General features: G+C 42.8%; 1 protein-coding gene across 9 annotated transcripts in view; it reads left to right on the forward strand.

Moving 5' to 3' along the window:
* ADARB1 (adenosine deaminase RNA specific B1) overlaps nucleotides 1-14,576 on the forward strand; it is a 124,719-nt gene that overhangs the window by 66,276 nt on the left and 43,867 nt on the right. For 5 of the 9 annotated variants that reach the window (XM_061556894.1, XM_061556893.1, XM_061556896.1 and 2 more), the window contains 2 exons: nucleotides 8,803-8,877; nucleotides 11,035-11,990. In XM_061556894.1, coding sequence (XP_061412878.1) covers nucleotides 8,803-8,877; nucleotides 11,035-11,990 — 1,031 coding nt within the window. Of the gene's footprint in view, nucleotides 1-2,373; nucleotides 2,515-3,670; nucleotides 3,774-8,326; nucleotides 8,466-8,802; nucleotides 8,878-11,034; nucleotides 11,991-14,576 lie in introns of those variants that run through there. The other 4 variants (XM_061556897.1, XM_061556900.1, XM_061556899.1 and 1 more) reach the window with 4 other exon arrangements.

The raw sequence follows: 14,576 nt of genomic DNA on the forward strand, positions 1-14,576 counted from the left end.
GTTTCTTAAATCATTCCCAACCGCCTCTATCCACCCAGCAGTGTCAATGGGTCCACCACAGTCAATTGGCAGTTCGTATGTATGTGTGTTGAACTTCGTGAAGGACGCTGTTACTGGGCAGTTGGAGGCAGCAACAACGGAGGCCAGAGGAGCGATGCTCACAACAACGAGCAGAGCGCCGGGTGGCTAAAACATAGCAAGTTGGCACATTAGGGGGCACAGGTGGTGCATCGGCAGTCATCTCAGTCAGTCGACCCATGGCACCTGGGTCTGTCCCGTGGCCTCCTGCCAGCGGGCGTTCGACACTTCACCTGGCCGCGAATGTTGTTTTTTGTTGTTGTGTTGAACTGCTTTCACTTCGTACGCAGCCAAACGTGCTAATCGGAGGTGCGGGGGAAGGATAACAGATTAGTGTGTGGTGGGGTAAAGTGTGGGTATGCCCACCTCTTCCAACATGTCTTATCAGCATGGAAGGATAGATCAAATATCGTCTAGAAGTCACTATAATGGAGGCCCCTCTGATAAAAAGTCTCATGCGCTAGCGATTGCTTAGATGTATCTTCAACTTTTACATGAGAAAGAAGGGAAAATGTACCGTGCAGTAATTTAGTTTGTACGTTTGCGCTCGCCAACAACGGCATTAATCACTGACATTCCACTGGAATCGATTGCTAATTCCTGACATTCGGAATTGGTCACCGATACAAAAAAAAACGTATCCCCATTATCGTTTAACAACCCAAATATATTGTACTGTGCTGTACTTGTTTTTTTATGAGTCAATGAAAGAGGATAACAGAAGGTCTTGAGCCTAGACTTAAATAGGGGCTGGGAGTCCATAAACGAGTACATCTGTTCATACATCACTTCATTATCTTCGTTTTTTCTCGAAGATAAAAACGTAGTTCATGAACATTATTGAGCCACTCTGTAACGAGTCTGAGGGAGCACCACCCAAGTTATATGAGATAAGTCAACGCAAGCGACTTCAGAAGCATCGTGAACATTTTCACAAATTTGTAACGTGCACAATTTTCGTTGGGTTTAAGGGAACAGAAACCCACAGACAAACGGGAAGACAGACAGAATGGGCGTCAAAAAATTGCCCGACTTCTGTGACCCTATATTGAGATGTTTGGCTAACTCCTTTAACGATTGTTTACACAAAACGCGGGCCATTCCCTGCCAGAGTGCGAGTGTTCTGCTCTCTCAGGAACATCTTCTTGTAACATGACTCTGATTAGACTGTCGTGATGTAATTGTTAACATGGGTGGTGGCTGGAATGAATCGCAACAAACGTGCATTTTACAACTGCTGGAGATTTGTTGGAGTTAATTAAAAGCATGTGGACAATGAAGTACGTGTGAAATTCGCAACAATGCGCTGCAGTTGCTTTAGTTAGTATTAATAATTGAAAAGCATATTTTTATAAACATTACATTTCTTATTTTTTTTCCCAAACCGTATTAGACTCATTCATTGTGCTACAATTCCACGCAGTCACGAAGTTATCGTATGGCTCAAAGTCAGCCTGAACAACAGGTGGACCTTAAACTGCTGCCTGCAGATGGATGGTGCCTGACTGTCGCCACGGAGGCGAGATGTTAACTACTTCGCCTGGTTTGCAAGGAGGTCGCGTGTTCGATCTTCACCCTGACGCCTGTATATTTGGAGTTTGCATGTTCTCCACGTGGTCTCGTGGATTTTTCTGTATGTCCTCCTTTTTTTCCCTCCACGTTTAGAAACACGCGTTTAAGAGTATTAGGCTGCTGTACATTTCCACATGATGAGCCACTTCGTTGGTTTCTTGTTCATTTTTTAGTTTTGTTGCGGTTGCACCCGAGTCAAGAGCCGCATGGCTCACAGGGTTATACATATTCTTTGTTCTTTCGGTAAAGGCACGTAGAAGGGAAATAATAATGAAAAAAAAAATTCTCACGACGTTTTATTGTTACATTTGTATTATTTTATTATTTCCCTTCTACGTGACTTTACAGAAAGAACCAATAATATGAATCCCTGCAGTCACGAAAGCTTTTAATCGAGGGTTATACCTAATAAATGAAACTGAAACGGAGCTATCATTTAGCTTGGTCGGCCTTACCTGGTAAAATTAAAAACAGTTTAGCTCAGTGTGTGCAGTGGGAGAGTCCCAGATGATCGGTGCCACTACAGAGAGAGAGATGGTGCTCATCCAGGGCAACCCACAAGTGGCCGTCCCGGGATATGAAGTTTGCTTAAGGTTGTGCAGAAGGCACGCCGTTGAGTGACTGACCAAGCAAAGCCTACTAGCAAGAGGCGCCACTTAAAGTCAGAAGAATCTGAAGTGGAGACAATCGATGCATCCTGCACTGATGCATCCTGCTTGTGGCTCCTATTGATTTTGGATGAGGGTAGCGGTCAGCAAAAGCCGTACCAGGCTGCCATGTGGTATGTAGAGCCATTCGCGTATGCCTTTGTTGTTGCGTTAATGTGTCCTGTTCGTCGTCTGTGTGAATGAACACAAAAAACAGGTCAGTGTTTCTTTTAAAATACATATGTATCGCAGTGCTGTTATTAAGAACGACGTCGAACATATGTCTCGCTTAACTCTGACTGTGTTTGTTAAAAAATTATATAGCTGCTCTAGACTTGATTATGCCACAATTACATACTCAATTGCTGTATACGATACCGTCAAAATAATGTAAACGTTACTCTGTTGTACTTTCTTACAGTATGTGGCAGAAACATGTGACGGGTTTGTCATTTAAATCTTTCTGCGCAGGTTATGGGTTCTGCAAAGGTGTATTTATGTATTGCACTATGTCCTTCAATATGTGCAGCTATAACCAGTGTGTAACAGCCTTGCAATTCGGGATGACAATGTCCTCACGGCGTACAAGAACGTTGCAGCCACTGACTGCTACATTGCGATCGCTACGCACAAACACGCGGTCCAAGATAGGTTGTATGAAGACTGAACAAATGATAGGGCAATATGTTGTCCAGCAAGGTCAGTCAGTCAGTCAGCGCTGTAATGCGAGCACACAATAGCAGGCAGTAAAGTTCGCTCAATGTAATCCTCGTCGCTATGGGTAGCAGCAGGAGCGCAAGTTTCGTGTTAATAAACCAATCGGCTCACTTTGCAACCAAATATTTGCCTCTTGGATGCAGAGTTATTCTGCGCGACAGGTGCAAAACCAATTACAAGCAACATGCTCATTAAAAAATAATAACAATATCAAATCCGGTAATCGGGTACTGTAGTGAACAAGATCAATGTCTGGGCATGTTCTGCACTGGTAGTTAAAAACAACATGTTTTGATCTCATATACAGTATTGCCAATTGTCTCTATCATTTACAGCCTTTTGTAAATTCGCCTGCTGGATGAAGGCCTTTTGCCGTGCCATGTCGTCTATTGGGGTTGATTGATCATACTTACGCTTTGGTTCTTTCGGTAAAGTCACGTAGGTATAAAATAAAATAAAAATAATATATTTTTTTTATACCTACGTGACTTTACCGAAAGAACCAAAGAGTATGGATTCCTGCAAGTCACGAAAGCTTCAAGTCAAGATTGATCATACTTAACCACGCTGGCCTGTGCTGGTTTGTTAAGGAGGAGAGCCAGGATCAGGTTCAGATGTCACTCGGCACTGCTGCTAGCCATGGCCTGGAATTAGACCCGGGTAGCGTCGAGTGTGGTCTACACCTGCCATGAACATTTGAACACTGAAGCTGGCAGCGAGATGCAGCTGAGTAAGGATTAAGGTGAATGTACAATTACGGTACGTAGTTTTATTTCAGCTGTCCTAATCACGGACTTCTCTTGCGCTGCAAAATAGCTGATGTCCATCTTGCTCTTTTGAAACGTCACTCTAATAAAGGTTCTTGGGTTAGATCGCGTAAGTATAAATGTGTCAAAACCCTCCTCCACCCGACACAGTAAGGGGTTTGTTACGTAAAAAAGCGCCAAATAGTTACTACTTCAGCTCACCGGTGTGTTGGAGAGTAAATCCGCAACATTTACAATTTGAGTACGACGTTTCACCGGTAATTACATCAACCAGCATCATCGGGCGATGCACTGTGGGGACTTCATTATATTCCTTTGAGGGAATGATTCTGGCAAATCGCCCGATGATGCTGGTTGTAATTACCAGCGAAACGTCACGGGACTCAAACTGTAAATGTTGTGGATTTACTCTCCAATTCACCGGTGGGCTGAAGTAGTAACTAATTGACGTTTTATTTACGTGACAAATCCCTCACTTTTCGGCTGCGCTGGCGCGGTGAGAATGACGACACATTTATACTTACGCGATCTAACCCAATAGCCTTGATTATGAATAATATTGATCACGAAATCCTACTACGTGTTCAACGAAACGCCACTGAATCCAGATTTGAAGTTTTCGTGACTGCAGGGATCCATACTCTTTGGTTCTTTCGGTAAAGTCATGTAGGTAGAAAATAAAATCAATGAAATCACGACGTTTCGGGCGCAACACAAGCGTCCGTCATCAGGTGGGACAACCACAGCAAGAAACAATTGTTTCTTTATTTTATACCTACCGTGACTTTACCGAAAGAACCAAGAAGTACGAAACACCACTGGTCAAGCAAATGCATACTTGTCTTGTGACGCAGAGTGCCGGCTGAATTATCAATATATCTCGTGACTTTAGACAATTTCCTGGCATTCTTGCACTGTGGGAACTTTATTATATTCCTTTGAGGGCTTGTTTCTTATCAAGCAACTCCAGAGCGTGTGTCTTTTGTACATGTCACATTTCAGAGAAGCTAATCACCGTCGCCCTCGGTTGCCGAAGTTGACTTCGGCGTTGCCTACAGATGAGAAAATGATGCAGCCGCTTGTCTGCTGTCAAGAGTGCCATGTTAACAAGAGGCAGTGGAATAATAAACGTGCGCAAACGATGGGAAGGGTTATGAGGTGGTGATGTTAACTTAAGAATGCATCGTCTGCCTAGGCACGCTGCTCAAAAGAGCACTCTTCCTGCGGTTAGTACTGACGCACGTAATATCCGATGGCCACTCGTAGTAGGAAACCGCACCTAATTTACGCAATACATAAATATGTGCCTGCATATCCTCGCGTGAAGGCGCCCTCGTTTGTTAAGATGTCACGCGTTTATTGCGGTGCCGTGATGGCGAAAGAGATGCACTCTCCCTCGCCTGGCACGCAGGAGGTCGTGGGTTTGACCCCGCACCCTGACCGGCATGGTGAAGTATGGTTAAATATTTGCCAAGACCAACGCGTCACGGCGGAAACGTTCATCCAGCAGTGGATTTAGAAAGGGGCGTCAACGAGGCTGCTCGTCACGGCTATTTGTTCGGACAATCCAGAGACGAGCAAGCCCCTTATGTGCGCATTCGCTTATCTGGCACCCTGTTTTCTCTGCTACGGGGGTAAGACGAGTCGCGATGTCCTGTGCGTCGCAATTGCGCGAGGGATTACGGAGGAGAGGAGGGTGAGCCGAGGGAGGAGGCTGGATGAGGCTGTGGTGAAGGGGCTGTTAAGAGGACAGAGCAAGTACGACGGATGGAGGAGTCTGTGAGAAAAGTGGAGGGTCAGAGGCTTGGGGAGGGACTGTGCGATTGTTGGGCTTTTGTTCGAGTAGGAAGGATGAATACACGAGAGGTTCCAGAACATTTCTGTACAAATGGAAGCAAGGGGGTATTGTTGAGGGTAGTCACAGGCTTGGAAGATTAACTACGTACATGGTGGTAATAATAATAGGAACGTGGGCATTATCACAATAGTGTGGAACAGTAGAAATTGTTCCTTTAAAGTTACAATTTAATCCCGACTTGCTTCTGAAATCAGTATATCAACAGGGCTGGCACAAGTTCTGTATTTAGCAAACCATCCATCAAAACATATAAAAGGGTCTCTTTTATATCTGCCGTCTTCTTTGGAGTGCACAAATCCCTCCACTCATTTTAAATCTCTCTCCGTATCAGGGACAACCATTTGTGAATTGCTCATAGTCAAGTTCCTTTTGCTGCTTTCACGTTCCCGCCCATTGCTTGCATGTTCTATCAGTTGTGTGCTGCATTCTCTCATCCCTTTTCCCATTCGTTCCCGATTCGTTTGACAGAGTTGATGTGCATTCAATCTGCAGTTGTTCCATTGCTTGTTACATTTATTATTTTCCTCTTCATACATGATATATTTAAAGTGTTGAACAATTTGCTCTCTGCTCTGTAATCTTTTCCCCTTCTTTTAATGCACTATTCATTACAGTTCATTCATTATTTAAAGATATCCAATTAATCTATTTTATCCTCTAGGCATCTCTATCTATTGTTTAGAGTTGGCCTAAACAAGCCACCTTCTGCCCTCGATGTTTCAATGTTAACTACGTATGATTTTCCCCTAAATTAGTTTCGTCCTCTCATTGCCTGTGTTGAAGCGCAACTTGCATTGCAGCAATTTTCGATTGCTTCTTCTGTTTTGAATATATATTTTGAGTCTAAAATGTTTCAGTGATGCAGTATGGAGGGACGTGGTGTGTATCCATTGGCCCCATTGGTTAGGATCCATTCATCATTGAGTAAACTAGACTGCTCGCTATCATATTACAATGGTAGCCTTTAAAAACACCTATTGGAATATGCTGGCAGTATTATATGAGCACAGACTTAAAATAAACCATGACCACCAGTATTAACTCGAACTTATAACATAACATATGGTGCGTTTCGTTTATAGCTATTTGTCAACATACTGCTAGATAAAGACCTCTCGAGGGTGATGTTGGTCGTCAGATTTGTTGGACAGTGTGGCTTGTGTTTGCACGTTAAACTTCTCTCGCACCGTACGTAGGTGCAGGGAAGGACAACAAACAAAACACAAAATAGAAGTTCTAAATAAATGAGTTTTGAGTCGAGATTTGAAAGTGCATAGCTCCAGTGGCTTCCGAATATTGGAAGGAAGAGCGTTCCAGACGGACACAGAAGCGCATCTAAAAGTTGGCGATGCAGTGACCGCCTCTGCAGTGACCGCCCTTGTGTGGAATGCCAACTGATTTTTTTTTTAGTTGGGAGACTGAGGAGAATAAAATGCAGTTTGACTTCAAATAGCTGTACAATAGCACCTGTATGGGCGTCACAGTAGATACTACGTAGGCAAACAATACACGTGGGACGAGGGGAAGCTGAGTGGAGAGTGATTTCGATTTTTTGTAGTGATATTTATGAAGGGGTTTAATAAGACTCTTTTCAATCGCACAAAAGCATTTCATTCATTAAATGATCTGTGGCCTTCCCGATTTATATTTCCCAGATTAATTTGTTTAAACGCGGCAACCCATTATAATTCACTGCGTCTCTGAGTCCCATCAGTACTATTGTTTATTTCCTGTCCATAACATACATTGTCATTGTTTTATAAGGACAGAGCTTTCTGATGAGACTCAGCAATAAAGTCAAATCTGGATGAAGAAACTATGAAAATTCAAAGGTCAGCCAATAGATGAAATTCCACTTCCCTTGAGAACTTGGATTATGTCCTTGTCAAACATTATTGACTTGTGCTGCATTACATTTGACTCTCATTGCTTATCAAGAAAAGGGGATATCATAGTTGACACCTTGAGCTGTTATGCAACTCCAATTTCCATTGTGCCACCTCAAAAAACACTTTTTTACGAGACCGTCCATGAAAAGTAAACGTGTTGTGTTGTTTATTTTATATTCAGTGATGGAAAAAAAAAACATCAACACATTTTTTACATGTCCTGAATAAGATGTGTTTGAAAAGTAGCTGTAAACTTGCACTGCTAGTACTATACAAGTTTTAGGGAGTTATATTTATCGATAGGCTTGACACCTTTCACAGAGATGCAAATTAGACACCAATGCAGAGCTGAAACCGAGGTCACGGTGTTGATAAAGTCAAGAGAAAAACAAAGCACAGCACCCACACATTGGTGCATAAATGCATCCCCATATATACATAATAATTCTTCACAAACTAACTCTCTCTTTCAGTTCATCACGTACAAATGTTGTTTAAATAACCCCTTATATGTACCATTAGGTTTACCATTCGATTCTTCCACGCAATTATTTTTTTTGCGTGAGCGTTTCTTAATGAAACTTTTTTTTATATTTAGCTAAAGCGTTATACTCACCCTGGTCACCTTGTACAGCACCCAAAAATTACTACTTTTAATTTGTTAAGTGCGCTGTGCAGAACTGAAATGTTATTGTATCTTAAGGGTGGGGTAGAGGGGGCCCCTTTGGGGGAAGTGGGGGGGTAAATCACGAAAGTTGTCGGAACTTTTTTTTCTGCTGCGACGAGCTGGCTTGGACGCGACAATTTTACAGTCCCATTCGGGGTGTGGGTTTGCTCTTTCCATCGGACGACTGGAATTTCTCGCAAAACGGTCGTGATTGTATCAACCCAAAGAGAAATGATGGGCTGAGATTTTTAACTCACCACTTTATGCTTTGTAAGTCGTGGGGGCATTGACTTTAAAATGGAAACTCTACTTAAGCAGGTTTTGTAAACGGTCGTTCTGCCTATATAGCCACTGCGCGTGTGTGTGTGTGTTCAAATGCAATCTGAAAAAAAAACACAGAGGAACCTAAATGGTGTATGTAGGCTAATCGGCAGATTCCTTTCCTTGAAATTCTTTTTTACAGTCTAGTGTCATCTGTTTCACTCATCATGATATAACAATGGCTGAGTCTTGTGTCTTTTTTTCAGGAAGGAGCTGTATCTCTGGGATGAATGTGAAATAGAGCTTGAATAATACAAATCCGTGTCCTTTTTTTTCCCACTTTCAGAAAGGACCACAGCTGTTTGTCAATTCAGAGCGCAACCAAATGTGACTGGAGTGGATGAGAATGAAGAGAATATGAGTGAGTATCTCGCCGACCCTGGATACTATACTTACGTGTGGAGTATGCACAGCGTTTGCATGTGATTTATTCTTATTTCTCTCCTGTTGGGGTTCATTAAGCACTTCTCCAGTCTCCACAATTACGTTCATAGTTTTCTATTCGCAATTCATCAATTCTTACGCATGCTACATGGATATATATATATATCATACATACTGTACTTAAATTATATTGGTGACGTAAAAAGAAATGGAATACAAATGCTCACTTTCTAAAGGTAGGAAAAGCTGGTTGGTGGTGGCCATATTGGCCATGAAAGTGTTTTCATCTGCTGTTAGATCCGGTGAACTGCCTCTCATGGAATTCCATCAGCAAGTCTTAGCCAGCAGTCAACTACCACCGTTGGTATTTGTTAAACAGTGTGCACAAATATGTATGAAATATGGACACGTGGTCGCCAAGATCACAGTTAATTTTGTAATTTCAACTTGACAGTTAGGAACCACAGTGTAAGATGTTATGAAGGGGCATATCAGCAAACGCGTTAATTGTATCTTTAATAGTATATTTCTCAAGTAACTCTAACGTGATATGTATTGAATGGACAACCGGCTACCTTTGCAAGTGTAGTCACCCGCTTCTGGGAGCTTTTCACAGGTTCTGTGATGCATAGAACATAGTTGTGAGTGCATGCTTAGTGTGGAATGCACCATGTATGGCATCCAAAATCTATTTTTTCATTGCAAACTCCACGATAGTGCGTGCACACCGTGTGCAAAGTGTGCTACTTATTCTGTTGTTTGTTCTACTTATTCACCCCATGAAAATATGTAATGGTGTGTTTGCTGCTATTACTTTATATACCCCGACATACATCTAATTGGCTCTTATTGGCCGTGGCTTTGATACAACAGCCTAAATGTACGAACCACATTTTGCGCTACTTTCTGCATTACATAATGTAAAATAGCATTGGGTGGTGACCAATAACACCGCAGTTACTGCAGGTGGACAACACTTCGAGGCAACCTCGGCTATGGTCAAGGCTAGTGACGGAGTGGCAGGAGAGAAACATGCCCGAAATCACGTCCATCCAGGAGATGGAGCGATAGAATCATCACGTGTATAGGTGCTAGGTGGACTTTTGCGGTGCACGATGATGAGGGATCATAGTGGCTGGGGGGGGGAAAGGCCTTCATCCAGCAGTGGATTAGTCATTGTTGATGATGACGATGATTTAATGCTAGAGATCGTGTTCTCCACTTGCCTGTGTGTATGTTTACACTCGAGCAATGAGCCACTGAGTACACCACTCACATTTCTCCTCCATCTCCACGTTGCACCTCCTAAACACCCCTCTGCAACAACGACCTAATAAACCCCCGTAATGGGTCAACGTCAACCTGCCCTCGCCGTTCAGTTTGCCTGAGAGAGAGCCATGACCGATTTAACCTGATGTTCGATATTATATGCTTGATGTGTACGCTTTTTTTTGACAGATACACGTATATAGAATATAAGCTATCGTAAAAATATCACATTGCAGTATATCATATAATCCACAAATAATTATGCAATAATAAAATAAAAATGCCTTTGCAATTATTTCACAGACTTTGGAGTATGTAATGGCAAGAACATTTCATTCCATAGCTGTCAAAGCAAAGTTCATGAATTTTTGCAATAATTTTTTTTGTGATTCTGCATTGGCAGTCAACGCATTAATCGGGAAGACTGCCCTCAAAGGGGAAACAAATGCAATGTCCCTCCTTCTCGGCAATGATGAAAGACCATTGCCTGAATGTCATCCATGATCTAGTTCTTACTTTTGTGGCAGTCTTGAAATGTGTTGAGTTATTGCCAGAAAGGGTTTCTATTTTCCATGTAATTACAGTTATACCACAGCGGTTCCAATATACATATTAGGTCTGCTTTTTTCTATTTTGTGGAAATGAATTCCAGATCGTGAGCAACTGTCAACTTGGGAAGCTGCGTGGCTTCCTAAACACGTGACCTAAAAATGTGTGCAGTAATATCACATGGCTGCAAGTGTATTAGCACGTGTCAAAATGTATTATTCTTAATTGGTGTTTTTTTTTAAAATAATACAATCGTGGTCTTTATTCTATTTGAATGCACACATTTGCTTGTCCGTGTTACAATATCCCTTTTCAGACTCTTGCAGCACCGACGTTAAAGAGAATCGTCACATCGGAAACAACATGTCCATCACGGAGCCCGCTCTCGGACTGTGCTCCATAGCCAGCATTCCCGCGAACAGGGGCTCTACGAAACGCAAAAGGCCCCTGGAGGAGGGCAGCAATGGCTCTATGTTCCCGCGTTTTCGGCCGAAAAAACGGAGGAGGGCGCCAGGGCCGGCTGTGCCAAAGAACGCCCTGATGCAGCTCAACGAGGTGAAGCCGGGCATTCAGTACAAGATGGTGAACCAGGTGGGGCCCGTGCACGCGCCCGTCTTCATCATGGCCGTGGAGGTGAATGGTCAGACCTTCGAGGGTTCGGGCTCCACAAAGAAGAAGGCAAAGCTGCAGGCGGCCGAGAAGGCCCTGCGCTCCTTCGTGCAGTTTCCAAACGCTTGCGAGGCCCACATAGCCATGGGCCAGAACACCGCAGCGATCACCGACTTCACGTCCGACCTGGCCGACGTCCCGGGCATGAACTTTAACAAGTTTGACCTACCTGGGGAGAGTGACTCTTTTTCTCAAGACTCCAGCGAGAGCGAGTCATTTCTGTCTACATTCGGACTCAACGGCTTCGAGGCGAAGGCAAGCAGGAGCGAGGCGTCGCTCATTCCTGCCGTGCCTGGTCAGCAGCCAAGCAACCCACCTTACCCTCTTCTCTCGTGCGGAAAAAACCCGCTGATGATCCTCAATGAAATGCGACCTGGGCTCAGGTTTGACTTTGTCGCAGAAATCGGCGAGAGCCATGCCAGGAACTTTGTAATGGCTGTGACGGTGGATGGGCAGACATTTCAGGGATCTGGTCGCAATAAGAAGCTGGCGAAGGCTCGAGCAGCGCAGGCTGTGCTTCAGGGCATTTTTCATCTGCAGCTGGATGCCACCCCCGGTCGCCAGCCCATCCCAAGTGAGGGCCTGCAGCTGCACCTGCCACAGGTGGGATATCAAATTCGGAGCTGCCATGAATTGTGCCGTCTACTTTGCTTCCACGCCACCCAAACCTTCATTTTTCTTCAGCTCTATTTTTTTGCATGTTAAATTTCCATAGCTATTTTTTTAATGTAACCCCTTTAACTGACTTTTCTTGTACAATTGCATACAATATTTTTGTAATTAGATGCTATGTTCTTTGTTATATATTTCTTATATTGTTTTTTTTTTATATACATGGGCAATTGTCACAGTCTCGTTAAAGCATCTGCCAAGCTCAATGCACAATGGGGAAGACTGTGGCCTCCATTGCCGGCCCTGAGCAGGTCGTGGAAATTCTCCATTCACATGGCCGTGGCTGGTCTTTTCATCAAACAACCATGATTCCCTCTGAGTGGTAACCATTTATCAACCTACAAGAGATTACGTTGTTGAATACGAGTATGCTTTATTACATTTATAATCGCAGATTAAATGTTTTGATGCTAATTTAAAACACCACATTTATTTGTGTATTTGTGAAGTAAACATTTTTTTCTGGCATACAGCAATTGGCTAATACAGGTTTTATTTTTAGGGGGGGTTAGATCGCGTAAATATATATAAAAGTGTCGTTAAACCCGCCACCATCCGACACAACCAATCTGCTAGGTTTGTCACGTAAACAGAACATGCCAATTCGTTACTAGTACAGTATGTTGTAGAGCAAAACCACAACATTTACAATCTGAGTACGACGTTATGCCAGTAATTACAACTAGCTTCATCAGGCGACAGCCAGATTGTAAATGTTGTGGCTTTGCTCTCCAACATACTGTACTAGTAACGAATTGGCATGTTCTGTTTACGTGACAAACCTTACTAAATTAGCTGTGTCGGGTGGTGACGGGTTTAACGACACATTTATATATTTACGCGATTTAACCCCAAAAAACCTATATTATGGATGACATTGGTTCGGAATGCCTACATGTTAAACAGTAATTGGCTAAGTTTCCACATAAGCATGATTCAAACGGGTACTTATCGGCGATCATGTGAATTATTTTAAAGCAAAAATACAAGAAACCCTGAAGGCATCCAGGCCGAATATATTTCATAGAAATGAAATAACAAGCTTGTCATTCAGCATTCATGAATTTAGATGCCTAAACAGAGACACTAATGAGATGCAGCTTCCCGTTGCTGCTGGTGTCGTGGTTTTCTGGAGCAATCTGTTTCAGCAGCAGTAATTCTAATAAGGCACACTTTACAGGGGTGGGTTCCACTTCTCTGGGGCCCATCAGCAACCCAGCAACAAAGGCTGCTGGGTTGGCAGGTGTCCTAGGCAAGCGTTATCTACCGACACGGTGAGGCCCAAGTCAAGAACAGCAGAGTACGGAACAGCGAACCGGTGCAATATCATCACGTGCTGTCTAGGCGGGTTGTGTGGAAGTGTAGGTGTAATTAATTACGCAATGAGGCGTTGACTTCATGTACACCAACATTATGGGGACCTCATTTGCCAGGTGTCAGTTTTGTTGCCAGATAGAAGGGTAAAGAACCAATTATCATACACCAACATTGTTTACTTCACCAAAATAAATAATATTGAGGCTTCATTGAGAAATGTGCCTTCCGGGCAAACAGGCCCTTCCAGACAAATGTTTTTTCTCTATTTAACACGTAGGCTTTCGAGACCAATATGTGTGCTGTACTAGTAATTAATTGGCATGTTCTGTTTACGTAACAAACCTTAATTATTTGTTGTGTTGGGTGATGGTGGCTTTAACGACACATTATATATTTACGCGATCTAACGTACCAAAAAAACCCCCACCGTATCATGGCGCTGTCTCAGTATTTGTTTAAACGACGAAAATCCTGTACCAGTTTCAACCTCTATGATCGTCACCAGCATTGCGTGAGCAATTAAAATATCAACGAATAGGCCATCTGTTCGTTGATGATGGAATCAATGCTCTCCCACTGTGTTTATTAATTTGTCTGTCAACTGATACTTTAACATGTAGGCTTTCACGACCAGTATCATCCATAATAGAGGCTGTCGCCTGATGAAGCTAGTTGTAATTACTGGCGAAACGTTGTACTCAGTTGTAAATGTTGTGGCTTGGCTCTCCAACACACCGGTGTGCTGTACTAGTGACGAATTGGCATGTTCTGTTTACGTGACAACCCTTGCTAGTTGGCTGTGTCGGGTGATGGCGGTTTTAACGATATCTATATATATTTACGCGATTTAACCCAAAAAAACTCTTATCAACTGATACTTATTGCCAGCAACCGACTCAGCCAAAACATAACGGTTTTGTGCAATATTTAATTGCCCCTTTTTTAAGTCATTTATATTTCTTATTCACGTGTGCAATATTTAAGTTCACCTAAAGTTTTTGTACATTAGTCGACATTACATTTTATGTATTCTGTTCTTGCATTTAAAATCTGGTACATTTAAAAAAAATACTTTATTATTATGAGTTGCCATTTGTGCGTTTAAATGCAAAATCTGGCCATCCTGTGTCTGGCAGGCTGAGGTTGTATTGTATACTGATTTTGAACTTCAGGAGGTCTCAGTCCACCTCTTAAATTTCC

Source organism: Lethenteron reissneri, chromosome 23 (assembly GCF_015708825.2).
Source record: "Lethenteron reissneri isolate LAM-NWPU_2019-01 chromosome 23, ASM1570882v1, whole genome shotgun sequence".
Taxonomy (NCBI): domain Eukaryota; kingdom Metazoa; phylum Chordata; class Hyperoartia; order Petromyzontiformes; family Petromyzontidae; genus Lethenteron; species Lethenteron reissneri.